We start from the raw sequence: 14,116 nt of genomic DNA, 5'->3' as shown, positions 1-14,116 counted from the left end.
CACAACACAAAATAAAATAACACTGATGCCAATCGGCTAATGGACAATTTATTCAAACGTCACAAAGATTTCATCCTGTACCTACAAATAAATGTCAGATTGCAGGACATAGTACAAAATAAAACCAATTTCCAGTTCCCAATTCCTTTTTTGGTTGGTATTATTTGCACAGTCAATTGCTCTTGTAGTTGGCAAATATCCTTCAATAAGATATCAGCCGATGCCATTATCAGTCCAAGGACATGTTAGGTTCACTTAATAGTCTGCATTAACGTGTGTCTCGCGTATCTGTGTGCCAACAATAAGAGTCTCTTGCAGGCAAGCTACTGTAGTGGTCAGGTTCAAATGTGTTTCGTATGAGACACTCACAACCAGATTTTGGTGTTAGAACACTGTATACTGTTTAGATTTAGAAAGCATAAATTCAAATGTGTGGTTACATCCATTCTATGCACAGATGTCTATGATGTTATTACATTTTGAAATACTGAAACACAGCAATGCCTTGCTTAGAGTGGTTCTCTTAGCACTTTTTAACCATAGTGCTTACTGGCCAGGCAGAGGCAGAAAGAGAACAGTCAGTATAGGCTGTAGATGTACATCCTGTTACTGTTTGTGCAAAAGGCAGAATGGCATAAATAACAGTGCAATCTGTCAGCCAACTGGGGCATGGCAGGTCTGCACACTGTACAGCCAGTAATCTGTCTTCAAAAAGAAGTCTCAAAACTCACGAGATCAAAACAGAAGTTTAAAGACCCTGAGAATGAGCTACAGAGAGTGGTTAATCTCTGTGGTAAACTCCGACTGAATGTTGGGGCAGAGCCAAATGCTATTCATTTGCTCAGTATTTTAAAAATTAAATCCCTTCTGTTTCAAAGGTATTTTTAAAGCAGCACTCCAAAGAAGCCCTCATATGCTACTCATATGTGAGAAATATTATTCCTGGGAACGCACAACAGTTAAACCCAGGCTACAATTGCCTTGCTTAGCATCCGCAGGCTGAGTGAGGCATTGATGTAAAAGCCTGCAATCCCTGATTAAATATTTATGCCTTATCTGAAATCCGTTTTCACATTCTTACCACAACATGTATCCCTTGTATGCATGTATGTCTTTATACACAGGCCTTCTTTCAGTGATCTTTATTTTCAAATGGAGACAATCATCAGTTCAATTCAATTTATTTTTATATGGCGCCTTTCACAACAAGGTGGCCCCAAGGCACTTAAAGCTGTGTGACAATACAGGACATTAAAATCCAAAACGTCAAAGATGTCCAATGTTACAGCGATCAAAGTGCAGGCTTTTATACAACCCCCCCACTGGAGCTTTAATCCTGTGTTTTAAATTAAAACAATTTCAGTTCCCAAATCCCTTTTCTTTTCACCTGTGACCACGAATACAACACTGGCGGAACATGTTGCCACAGGTCAGGGTTTCCATGGGACGTTTATTAGTGAGACACCTGACTGAGCAAGTGCACAGTTTCTGAAGTTCACCAGCACCAGTCTAAGGCACCATGATGGTAACGCAATGTGGGTGACCCCCATTCCAAGCACAGAGGGCACTCTCAGTTATTCTGGCGCTGTGGGATCGTCCCAGTGAGAGCGCTAACATAATCATTGGCTTGAAGCAGGGCATGGTCAGCTGATTACTAGTGCAACGTGCAAGCAAGTCATTACAAATTACAACCACTCAAGCCTCCACAGCAATTCAGATTCTGAACAGTGAACCGTGTACCGACCACACTACCAGGGGACAGGTGCTAAACACAATTACAAAGGGCACAGTGATAGGATCCGCCCGTCCATCTATAAATACATACTGTAGTCCCCTGGTGATTCTCCAGGGCTATGGTTTACCTAGAGAATAGTTTCACTTCAAATTAAAATCCCATATGTTATTGTTGCCTTTGAATCCAGAGTACAGCAGGACTGGGGCAGACACAGCTTGCCGATTCTTCTAAATGGCTGATAATTACTGCAGATACATAATTAAGGATGGGCTCAGAACATAACATCGTCATTTTATAACCAGAAAAATCAATTCGGCTCATCTAGCTCATTTAGTTTGCAGGAGCTCATTGATCCAAGGATCTTATCTCGCTGTTTCAGAACGGAACAACTCTGAGAGCTCTGCCATCGTGAACAAGGCTGAGACACATCTGCTACAGAGCTCCTCGGGGCTTTTTTTTAGAACTTGGGGGAAGAGAGAGCACAGCTGTGACAACTGGGAACTTTCTTCTGAGAGTCGTGCACATTGGGGTAAAGACTTTAGGCTGATCCAAGCACATAAGATAAAATACTGCCCCCCTTTATCTCAGCAGGAATGTCAATACTGCAGCAGCAGCATGGACATTCGGGTTCAGATGCACAGAAAACTATTTGTTTCCACCACACTTGGCTTGGCTAACTTGACTGGTTGGCCGTCAGGGCTGTCTTAACCATGCAGCTGAAGTCCTGGCATAGAACCCTACAGGAAAGCCTCATGCACGCACACTCAACGCTAAGGCACGAGACAACCCAAGAGCTACAACGCCAGAAAACCAAAGGCAGCTTCGTTTTTTCAAAGCAAAGGCGGCTGTGCGTGTCTCTGAGGACTGGCTAACGCCACAGGATTTCTGAAATGCCTGTTAATGCCGTGAGCTCATCTCCTGCTGCAGCTCTGTAACTTGCTAGCTTCCTCTTCCTGCAGCTCAGTAGCTCTCACACCAGTGGTCCAGACAATCACTCAGAACCCCCCCCCTGCCCCCGCCCCCTCCCTCCCGGGAGCACAGCTCACTGCAAAGAGGTCCATGGACTTAGTCAACTTCGGCACACTAACTGTACAGCCGGCCCTAGGCTCTGTACTGCTTCACAGTGGATTTTCAATCATTCCCAGCACATTTCAAAGCCTTGTATCAGAAGCTGAGGTGAGAGATGTTTTTTAAAAATACATACCGTTATTTGAATTTATCTTAATGCAAGGCAGGCAAAAAAGAAGCACAAACCAGACTGAAAGTTAAGACGTACAACACGGCATCCGTAAAATGCAAGCATGTGCGGAAATTCTATACAAATACTTGAACATGAGTAAACGAGAGAAAAGGCTGCAAAAAAGAGGAATATGGTGCTATGTTCAGTCACCCACGTGTGACAGGTGAAACACGTCAGAGTCAGGTTCGTGTTTCAGGTTGAGGAAGCAACAGAGTTTTTAATTCATTTATTTTGGGTTATAACATCCACACACTTATCCATTTTCTAACTACTCCTTTCAGTTGAGGGATGGGGGTCTATTCCAGCAAGCAACAGGCACAAGGCAGGCTACACTCTGAAAGGGACACCAGTCCATCACAGGCCAGACACACACTCACACCAGGGCTAGTTTTCACAGAGGTCAATGAACCCACCAGCATGTCTTTGGACTGTGGGAGAAAACTGGAGCACCGGGAGGAAACCCACATAAATGGGGAAGAACATACAAACTCCACACAGACAGCACCCCAGGAATTGAACCCAAGGTCCCAGCACTGTGAGGAAGCAAGGCTAACCCGTGCCACCTGGGTTATAAACATGTTTTACTTCACAAGGACTTAGAAAACACAAAACCTCCAAGAGGATTTTCCTTAATTAACGAAAAGGATATTATTTTTTTTTCTCGACACAAGAGGCACTCACTCCCTGAGCAGACTGAGCAGGCTTACCCCCACCCCCACAAACACACACACACACAAAGTCAGTTTCCGGAATCGGTGCCATCAGGCAGAGGGCAGATATGGTGGCTACCCTGCTCTGCTCAGCTTTCAGCGTAAAACAAATTCCCCTCACTGCCCAGAGGCTGGGGCTGCAGAATGGTTCCCGACGTGTGTGTCAAGACCAGACGAAAAATAACAGGCATCATATAAGACCAGGCAAACCATCTCCAAGTTACTTCAAGAATAAAGATTTAAAAAAAAAACAGCAGTGGCTCTTATTTGCACATCAGGTTCCTGCTCCAGCCTCACAGACAGGATATGTTTGAGTCAGGCCTGAGCTATCGGAAGATCTCCAGGCATGAACTCGGGCAGGATGCGCTCAGAAGAGTTCTCTGCAAAACTAGGTTAACACCCCCGCCACCCCCACGTACACCTCTTCCTGATTTCCACAACATTTTCAGACCATCAATTAAAGGGATTTCTTGCTTTTCTAAGGTTGCTCCTGCTTTTGAAACCCAGCGCGCTCCGTACCGAGCCCTGCAAGACTGAGGTGCTGAAATGCCCCCCTGTCATTCTGCCTCACCACTCAGAGCTCAGCTGTAGCCTCAACAGGCTTGAAACTGAACCCCAAAACACCTTTACAACAGGGGCTCCTAATCCTGGGGACTCTCACACCTGCTGGTTTTCCGTCCACCCGAGCGCTCAATGAAATAACCGAGCCCCTGATTGACCAAAGCTCCGGCTTCATTTGAACATTTTTAATTGCGTTCAGTTCATTCAGCTGTAGGGGTGTGCTTTTTAACTGCGGTGTTTTTGAAGTGGCTTGAGACCCCCAACCTTTGAGTGGGGGGACAAAAAACACATCGGAAAGGCTCCATCCAAACACCTCGCTGGTTCAGTCACCAGCATGTCCGAGCAAAGCTCGGCAGCGATGAAAACCGGCATGCATGGGGGTCCCCAGGGGTTATATTGGGAACCCCCACCTTAGAGCACATCTGCAGTATTTTTTCTGGACTTTTCTGCTGTTTATAAGTTCCTACTAGACCAGAAACGAAAGTACATCAGGTACAGATTCAATAGATGGTTTTTTTTGTCTTGAAATTGAGTCACCTGTCTGACCACAACGGCTTCACTGACTGGTTTCTCAAAAGACACACCTTCTTGCTACAGATGAATTTAAATGTGGTTGCAGAACGGTAGGGAAAGGTGCTCAGGTCACATTTTGATTAGCTTAAGGGATGGAATTTTTAAATCTATTTACAGAATAAGTGAGCAATGACTAAAACCCTACCTGTTGTGTATTTAGTGTCACAAAAGTAGATTTAGCATGTGTCTAACCACTCATTTAGATCAACGGTCCCAGTGTCTTCTGGTTTTGTTCCACATTCTCATTTCAGTAAGAACTTAATTGCTCTACTCATAACTAGACTCTCAGCTGAATAATCAGTAGCTACATCTTTAATGAATGGAGTGTCTTGTGCAAGACAGTGTAAAGAACGTTTGAACAATCCTAAATGTCTAATGTAGACAAAACTTAGGTTAAATTTCAAGCTTAAAAAAAACCCAGAAGACAGCCTTACAGGATCAGACACTAAGACCCTCAATTTAGTTGATGATTAGACTTGAATCTTTTAAATTTATCAAGTTAAAATTTATATAAAACCCCTATAACCTCTCAGCTATTTTTCAAACCTTAAATCTTACTAAAATCTATCTTTGTTGAAGTGTGTATACTTTATTGATATTTAACACTTTTCTCAAAAACTGTTCAGTTTTTTTGATTCAATTAATTTATATTTCCAAGATCTACATATTTCTGACAAATGTTTCCACGTTGGTGAAACCAGCATGGAAAGGAAGAAGTCCTCTTAATAGACTGGTTCCTAAAAAAAAAACGATTCGATATTGATTCAGGATGTAGATAATTTCCGAAGCTTTAAAATCTGATAAAAAATAAACCATCGATGCAAGTGTTCAAAAATGGAAAAAATACAGCTCCTCTCCCTCTTTAAAAGCAAGACCTTTAGTTCTTATAAAGTAAGCACCTTAAAAAAAGAAATGGCGTATTCAGGGTCGTTTCTCTGCCTCTACCAGGAGGAGCACAGGGAGGTTCCCTGAAAAGAGGAGCCCAATTCCTGGACCGCCAAAAACTAGGGCCCCAGGCTCAGCAGGCCCCAAGGCAGATGTTACTTACAGCTTATCTCACAAACCACCAACAGTCAGCCCTGCCTGGAGATTGTAAACAGGAAGCCACGTTGATGAAAATAGCCGCATTGACAGGAAGTTCTGTTATCCTGACAACTGATCCCTCCCCAGCTTGTTCTGTGTTCTGGCAGTGGGGCACTGAACAGATTTATGAGGAGTCCACCATCCGGCATCCTCACCCCCTCCCCAGCCCCCATTCCGAACTCGGAAAACGAAACAAAAGGAGTCACCGTTCTCTCTCAGGTCAGTGAAAGCGCTGTACTCTCCATATATCAACAGGACTGCCCGTTGTTTAAACTGGGCATCGCGCATGTGAATGAGGTTGACCAAGCACAGGTGTGGTAGTGTTAGGCATTCAGTGAAGTCTTTTAAAGGTGGTAGATCGCACACAGAAGAGCCAATGTTCCCTCACCTCCTCAGTTTATTTCTGGTCTGAGAATTGTGACCCTCATTCCCACCACTCAAGACTCTGCTTCATTTCCCCTTGAGCTTAATTAAGACCATCTCGATAAAGGTTTCTGGAATGGAAATTCTATTCGAAGCAGATCTTTCAACAAAGCAAAGGCCAGGTTCGTTCATTGTGGTGACTCAATTTGCGGTAAAGAATCTCTCTTCGGGTTCAAAGCAGCTGTACTTCAATGAGGAAACAGGCACGAAAGCCCCAGATGGACTCTTTGTTTCTGCTGCATGTGCAGCTTGGTGTCCCAGAACCTTTACAGCACGTGACGTTCTTCTAAGTTAGACTTGCAAGATATCTGATTTTTAATCTGCATTTACGTTGCTCTGGAAAAAAAACATCTTAGTGGCATGACATTTCATCCTCTCCCTCTTCAGGCCAAACCACACATAAAACACTACTGTTCTGAGTCACTATCCATCCCTAAAAAATAATTTTGATTTGCTAAGCACCTTGTTCTTCCCAAAAAGCACCATGAGGGAGAGAGAAAGACGCACACCTTCACTTCGTCTCAAACATGGTAAGAGACGATTCTCATCGCTGACAAAAACAAGAGTCTCATTTCCTGCCAGAGCGCGGTTGACCGCAAAGCTCTAAACACAAGAGGAAGCTGAAGGTTGCTTGAGCTAACCTGCCGTGTCAGCCCTACCCCCTGACTCCAGCGCGCAGAGCACGTGGTGTCAGCGAGGGGATCACAGGAGCACATACGTGCAAAGATTCTTACAAACGTTTGCCCACAGAAACTCGAACACACACACACACACATGTGGCCAGTTCACGGGTCTTTAAAGTGTGACATAACAGATGAGACATTTGGCTTAAAAAAAAAACGTATACTATACAGAACTACACACAGCATAGATTGATGTGAGCCTGTGCTCTCACCCCAGTCATTCCTCAACTTAACAAAAACAGAAAAACTGCGCAGCTAGAGATCTACCGCACAAAAGCCAGGGCAAGGACAACGCGCCAGGTGTCCGAGCTTGGCGACAGTGCAAAGGAGTTTGGCGCAGAGTGACAGCCGACATCCCTGCCTACCTTCCCCCAGGACCACGTCTTTGAGCTTCTCCACCCCCTCGGCGAAGCGCGCCACGTCCCGCAGCAGCTGGGAGATGTCCTCCACCTCGATGACGGTGCCCTCCCCGTGCTCCGCCGTCGGGCTGTGCGCCAGTGGCCCCTTGTGGGCCTTGCTGAACCCCCAGGTGCCCGTGCCCTGCAGGGGGAAGCCGACCGCACTGCCGTGGCGGCTCAGGGCAGCTGGCCGCTTGAGGGTGGCCACCGGAGAGGGGCAGCTGGCCAGTTTGGAGAGCGGGGAAGGGGTCCCAGAACAGGCGGAGGCGTCCAGGTAGGGGGAGGCGGTGGCTGTGGGGGCATCTCCGGTGTCCTTGCGGGGTTGCTCCTGGAGAACGGAAAGCTGGGTTACAAAAACAGGAGGGAGAGAAAGAGAGAGATGAAATGAGATGGAGGAGGTGATGGGAGGATGGAAGCAGACATTCCAATGAGGGGTTAGAAATGGCTTGTGCAGAAACGGAACAGTAAAGCTAAAAAGAACAGGCGTTATGGCGCCAGCATGGGCCACTGCTTTCCTTGCAAAGCAGTGCAGGCTGGGTTATTAGCAATGGAATGCAGATCAGGGCAAATGAGGCATGAGGACCTCCAATCTGAAGTCTCCTCAGCCCGTTTCATGGGCGGCTGTCGATGTGATGCGTAAACCTTACTGAAGAGCTCAATGCAGCTACAGCCACTATACGGTCAGATCCAAAAGTTAAATCGCTAGGCTGTGCTGGGGGTATCACTTCCTGGAAGAAACTCTCCTTCCTCCTTCGCATGGAGACCTTATGAACACAGTGATGCATCCCATGATGGAAAGATTCTGCAATGACTATGTCCTGTTTTTAAAAATAATTCCCCTGTCCCTTTCCTCGTTCAAACGCCCCCATTCCTCAGGTTGTGCAGACGCAGTATAGTGTGAGCTGTATGGAAAGCACCAGCCACACAATATATATAAGCAGGAAGGAAAGTTGCACTGATAGCAGGAGGTGATTGATGTGGACATACCACACAGTTTGGGTCAAACAACAACTCCGTCATTTTACAGAGACTGCAATGCATTGACTGCAATGTTCCAGTCAGTCAGGTGTATAGTGTTTCTAAGTTGCTGGAAATTTTTTACAAAACGTGTGGTTATAAAACCCCTGTCAAACATTTTGAAAGTCGCTGAATGTTGAAAACGTAGGCAAACAGTCAGCTCAGGCATTTTGAAAATTTGAAAATGTTAATTTGATCTGCTTATGTTTATGCATGTTCTGTTCTGGTTTGTTCTTTGTGTGTTCTGGACTGTGAGTAACTCTTCTTGTTGCACTTCTCACTGTACTGATTGTATTGTATGTATTGTATTATTATTATTGTATCATTCATTACACTGTTGCTGTGTTGTTTGTGTTAAGCTGCTGCTGCACTGAAAGTTCCCTCACGGGATCAATTAAGTATCTATCTATCAGGCTTCTCGTATTAACACTGAGCTGTCCTGTACGGTTTGATTTTGTGTTTGAAACCACGCAGAGTGGAGTTCACACACAGTGAGAAAGCACAGTCGAGTCATCTTTGATCCAAGCATAACAAATTCACCAGCAGGAAAAAACCCCTCCAGCCAATCTGCTCGTCATGCACAGCCACAAACAGGACACTGAGCACCAGCACAACTGCGCGTTGTGATCTTGTGATGCAATGGGAGTTTTTCTGGAAGACTTTGATGGACGAAGTGAAAACAAGGCTTTAAAGGGAGAAGCCATTAAGTGGAGAGTTGGGTGGATTCCAGAGGCGAAATGTCCTGAGTTTGTTCTGAGGAACCTGCTCAATTGATTCACCGCACGCCCTGCGGGAAGCTCATTAATCACAGAGCTGGAGCAGCCTTAGAATCAGTAGACTTCCAGTTTCATTGTAGGCCGTGTCACTTGCTGACTGTAAACAGAACTTCCCAGGGATTGTCATGCAATTGGGTTAGCTGAAGCCAAGTTGGACTGAAAGCACCCCTCTAAGCCACATCTCCATACTCCAGTAACCCCCTGAATACCTCAACACCTGTGGACAAGACTTGAACCAGTAAGAGATGGTTCTGGTGCTGAAGACTCTCCTATTTCATCCCCCCCGCCCCATACTTCATACACAACAAGGCTGCAGAGGAGCTGGAGCCTATCCCAGCAAGCAACTGGCACAAGGCAGGGTACACCCTGGGCAGGACACGGGTCCATCACAGGCCAGACACTGACACTCACACCAGGGCCAATTTTCCCCAGACACGAATTAACCAACCAGCAGGTCTATAGGCTGTTGGAAGGACTCGGAGCACCCGGAGGTAACCCAGCAAACACGGGGGGGAACATGCAAACTCCACCCAGACAGCACCCCAGATCCTGAATTCAGACCGAGACCCCAGCGCTGCGAGGCTGCAACGCTAACAATTGCACCACCGGGCCTGCCATTTCCTGCTCCAAACAAACCCCCCTAAAAAAAAAAACCCTGACCTGACGCACGAGCCGCAAGATGCCTTCTGTAACGCTGCCCCTCCGATCACGAAAGCGACGTTACGACAGCCAGAGCCGCCCGATTGTAAACAGCTGCCGGGTGACGCACTTTCACAAGACTCGGTGGTGCAATCTTTTCCTGATCACGCTCACTGCACCCACAGCGGCCAGAGAACAGAGGATCACAACAGCGGCATGGGAACCTATGCTGCCGAGACCAGCAATCCCATGTCTTGTGCTCCCGTTTTTTCTGATCTTAGCGGATGACAGCGGTGCACAGCCCATGTACTGTACACTCACAATCCTGCCAGTCTCCCGGGGCTCTTCCCAGCTTTGACAAGTAAGAAGTGGCTGAAAGGCGATACCTCTGTCCCGTCTCACCACTGTTTAAATCAACGAGATCCAGTGCAATGAATACCTGCAAGGTGATGACCCCTCCAGGACAGGAGATTACTAGATTACTTCACATTAATTGCACACAAAGCTGTGAACACCAGCCCTGCCCCCCCTGTTTCTGTACAGAGCTCCACCGTGTTTGTCAAACATTTATCTGTCATAACCCATCCATCCACCTGAAATGATATGGCAACAACCCACAGAAACAAAAATGGTATCTGTGTCCTTTCGCCCTGACTTAACGGACGTTTTTCTTGCTATGATCAACACAGAAGAGTCGTATTTTTTTGCTGCTTTAGAAAGCTGCAACAAAACTTGAATTGTCCCCCACAGGAGTTGCACGGAGTCATTTCCTCAACTGCGGACAGGCATGTATAAATATTGTAACGCAACGGGGGCTCAGGCGGGCACCCTTGCCGCATTAGGTCACCGGGCCGGGCTCTCTAAAGAGAGATCTCTCTTTAGCTCACCGGGCCGGGCTCTCTAAAGAGAGATCTCTCTTTAGCTCACGGGGCTGGGTCACTGCAGAGAGACGCGGGAGTCCCGGGTTCGAGCCCCCGACGGTGGGGGGCCGACCTAATGCGGCAAGGGCGCCCGCCTGAGCCCCCGTTGCGTTACAATATTATAAATGAAATACTTGTTCACGTCAGCTTTCATCCCCCCAACCCCTTCATTCTACTTGTATCACCGGCAAGTTGGCTTCGCAGCTCAGAGAAAGGAAAACTGATAAAACCAAAACTGTAGGCGAAAGAGGACGTTGCACTGGGAGCCCACAGATAACAACCATCACACTCAGTCACTCAGGACGCCATGTGTTCCGGAAGCGCTCTTGCGTGCTCGTCCTGTTTGGCGTGTCTGGGTGGCAAGATGCGGAAAATCCCCACCCAGCAGTACAGCGGCCTGGCCAGCAGGCGGCGCTGCCGAGGTGACCGCAGGAGGCACCTGCACCTCCGAGACAACATCACTTCCTCCAACTTACAGTACACAAAATCACCATCCCCACGACTTCAGTCTTCGCCCCAATAAGAGATTGTAATCCTCTTTTCTTCACTGAAACAAGTCGGAAAGTTTTCAATCTTATAAATGTATTGCCGGGAACCTAAAAGCGCTCTTAGACTGTACTAGTTAATAGTTAATTTCGAGATGGAAGCGCGGCTGGGAAATAAGAATTTAAGGAATTGACACTGGGTAGCACTTCTAAAGTGAAGACTGATTGTGAGCGAAGTCATTAATACTGATGCTTACAAAAAAAAAAACACGTCAAGATATAAACATTGAACCGTAACTCTAAAAGCTGTTGTTTAATCTTCCAATAAAAATGTAACCACCCACCCACCACCCTGAAAATGACTGGAGCAAAAAGGGATTTTTTTTGTGCACCGTATTTGACATCACAGGGCGTTTTCAGTAGTAACGGGTGCCCAGCGCATCAGGACTGACTCAGACTGTCATCGCCAGATCCCCAGCGACCGGCTTCAGGCGATCATCTGAAACCGCCACACGTCAGAAAACGCCCAAACCGTGAGGGAGAAACGACTACCGTGTCCACCGCTTCTACGATCCTGAAAACGCTTTGCAAAACGCGTGGTTTTAAAATCGGCAACGTCCGCTAGCCCTTACTGTTCAGAATAAAGTTCGACATGTTCCTTTAGTGCAATTCATACACGCAGAATGTGGTGCATATAATAATGAACACATCATTATGCTTTAACGGTCTCGTATTTGAAGAAAAAAAAACATTTTACGGAGAACCACGCCGTGCAATTCACGCTACCATCCCTCGAACTAGAAACAGTCATCATTAATGACAGCTTCGTGTTGAACGCAAGACGGCGTGTCACTCGAGTCGCCCCCAGGCTGAAACAATGGGCCGTCTTCCCTTCCCACTGCCCCGAGCTGGGCGGTGCTGGGCGGGTGCTGAGCTCTTACCTGTTTGAGCCACACGTTGGGTCTGTTGGGCAGGATGTCCAGTTTGCTTTTCGCTTTAGACTGCACGGTTTTCTTATTTCTCTGGCCGGTCGAGTAGGGGCTGTAGCTGTTTTTCGCCCCTGCGCCCCGTTTCAGCATCCTCGCCCAATGTATAGCACCCCGAGAAGAGAACTAGGCGCCTCCACCGGAGCTCGGTTACCGTGTGGACGAGATACGGGCGTCGTAATATCGCATGCCAGCTAGCTTAGCGCTCCGGCTTTGTAGATGCACAGCACGCTCAATTTTGACGTTTTTCACCCCGGGACCAGATATGGCTCAAGCTGTTTTGCCCACGATCTCCAGTAAAAAAATAACAAAAAAAAGACTGTAGACCCTTTCACATCTGCTCCTGCAAAACGTGCAGATTTCCACTTCTTTAAACATTCATCCGACCCTTCCATTAAACGCTACCAGAAAGCGGTAACTACAAGCAGAGGTTAAAACTGACATTTAGAAAAAGTAAATCGGCATTTAAAAAAAGAATTTAAAAAAAAAGTAGCGTTTCACCCCCTCTATGCACAGACACAATGTCGCGGAAAAGAGTTCGACGCAAATCTTAAAAAGAGTACCCGAACTAAGTTAAAAGGCAATTTCATCATCTAGCTATCTTGCAGGAATCGCTCGCTTTCAGAAGCGCACCAGAACACGGTCTGGGACTGGCTAAGCTCAGGCTCATGCACGGTCGGTCCTAAATAAAATTGTGAGGCTTCTAAAAATACACGAAGAAGGAGAGGGGAAAAAAAGATGTATAGCGCTTCCTTCCAGACCGGCCCCAGGATAAATGTGTCCGTGCGGATAATTGAGCAATCTCTCCCTGGCCCTGCCGTCTCGCTGGGTGCCCGACTGACGTCCGGCTGCACTTCGGAAATCGCGGAAGACGCTTTGCAACTTACGGAGATGTTCTGTGGTCCGGGGCTTCCTGCCCGGCTCTTCTTTGATATCGACGGGGTTTTGATCAGTTCTCGTTTCTTTCGGGAGAACATTCTGTCCTTAGGTGTGTATGTGCGCCTCTGCCCGTCTTATCGCCCTCCCCAAGCACCCCAGACTGTGGGCTTCTCTGTAGCAAGTGGGGCGCCGCGCTGCGTGGGGTTGCGCGCTCCGGTCGATTCCAGCATCAGTCGGGCGACGCTCGACGCCTCTCTGCCCTGAGCCAAGCAGCTGCTCGTATCCGCTCAAGTCTGCCCCCCCCTTCTCTAACCAGAAGAAAAAAGCACCACATGTGACTTTTCCGACACCAGCCGATTGGGGGACTGAATGTCGGTACGTTGTGGTTTTTTTTTTCTGTGCCGTGACATGAGGGGAAATGAACAGGAGAGACATTCGCTTTTTGGTTCGGCAATTTGGCTAGGAGGCGTTTGGGTGGCGTATATTTTTTTGTACCGCAAATTTAACGACTAGGGGGCTTTAAGTGCGCGACGCTTCCTTGAATAGACCAAAGCGTTCATTTTTAAAAGGATTGAGCTTTAAACTCTAAGCCTTCGGTTAGGAATGCCCTAGTTATGTTTTGATATTACAATGTCAATTTTTCGGTATTATGCGACTTTTAAAGAATTTGATCTTCCAAGTCCTTTCCATTTCTAATACATGTATTTTAAACAAAATAACAACATCATGCGACTCGGGCCTCGGAGGCTAGACTTTTGATCAAAACTGCATTTATCAAAGTACCGATTGGAAATAGGAGACGAGAGTACAGGTCAATGTAAACTTAACTCGATGCTGCATCAGTGCCCCCTAGCGGTGTAGCTCTGTATTGCAGTAGCGATCTGCATTACAGTGCCAGTCGGCTCTTACAGTCCAGGGTGTGAAATCGACTCCTCCATTGTTACTTCATATGTACCGAGAGGCATTAAAACTCCGCAGATGACTACTGGAATAAACAGCACGTACTGG

At 46.9% G+C, this 14,116-nt stretch overlaps 1 protein-coding gene across 4 annotated transcripts in view; it reads right to left on the bottom strand.

The window, feature by feature from the left end:
* arhgap45b (Rho GTPase activating protein 45b) overlaps positions 1-13,399 on the bottom strand; it is a 36,988-nt gene extending 23,589 nt beyond the window's left edge. Inside the window, exons 1-2 of one of the 4 annotated variants that reach the window (XM_069185893.1) lie at positions 13,117-13,399; positions 7,374-7,749 (exon numbers count right to left, since the gene is read on the bottom strand). In XM_069185893.1, coding sequence (XP_069041994.1) covers positions 7,374-7,749; positions 13,117-13,206 — 466 coding nt within the window. In that variant the 5' untranslated portion in view covers positions 13,207-13,399. The other 3 variants (XM_069185894.1, XM_069185891.1, XM_069185892.1) reach the window with 3 other exon arrangements.
* Between the last annotated feature and the right edge of the window lie 717 nt (positions 13,400-14,116).

Source organism: Lepisosteus oculatus, chromosome 29 (assembly GCF_040954835.1).
Source record: "Lepisosteus oculatus isolate fLepOcu1 chromosome 29, fLepOcu1.hap2, whole genome shotgun sequence".
In the NCBI taxonomy this organism is placed as follows: domain Eukaryota; kingdom Metazoa; phylum Chordata; class Actinopteri; order Semionotiformes; family Lepisosteidae; genus Lepisosteus; species Lepisosteus oculatus.
Note: the sequence above shows the minus strand (reverse complement) of the source record. Positions and strands in the feature narration are given on the sequence as shown.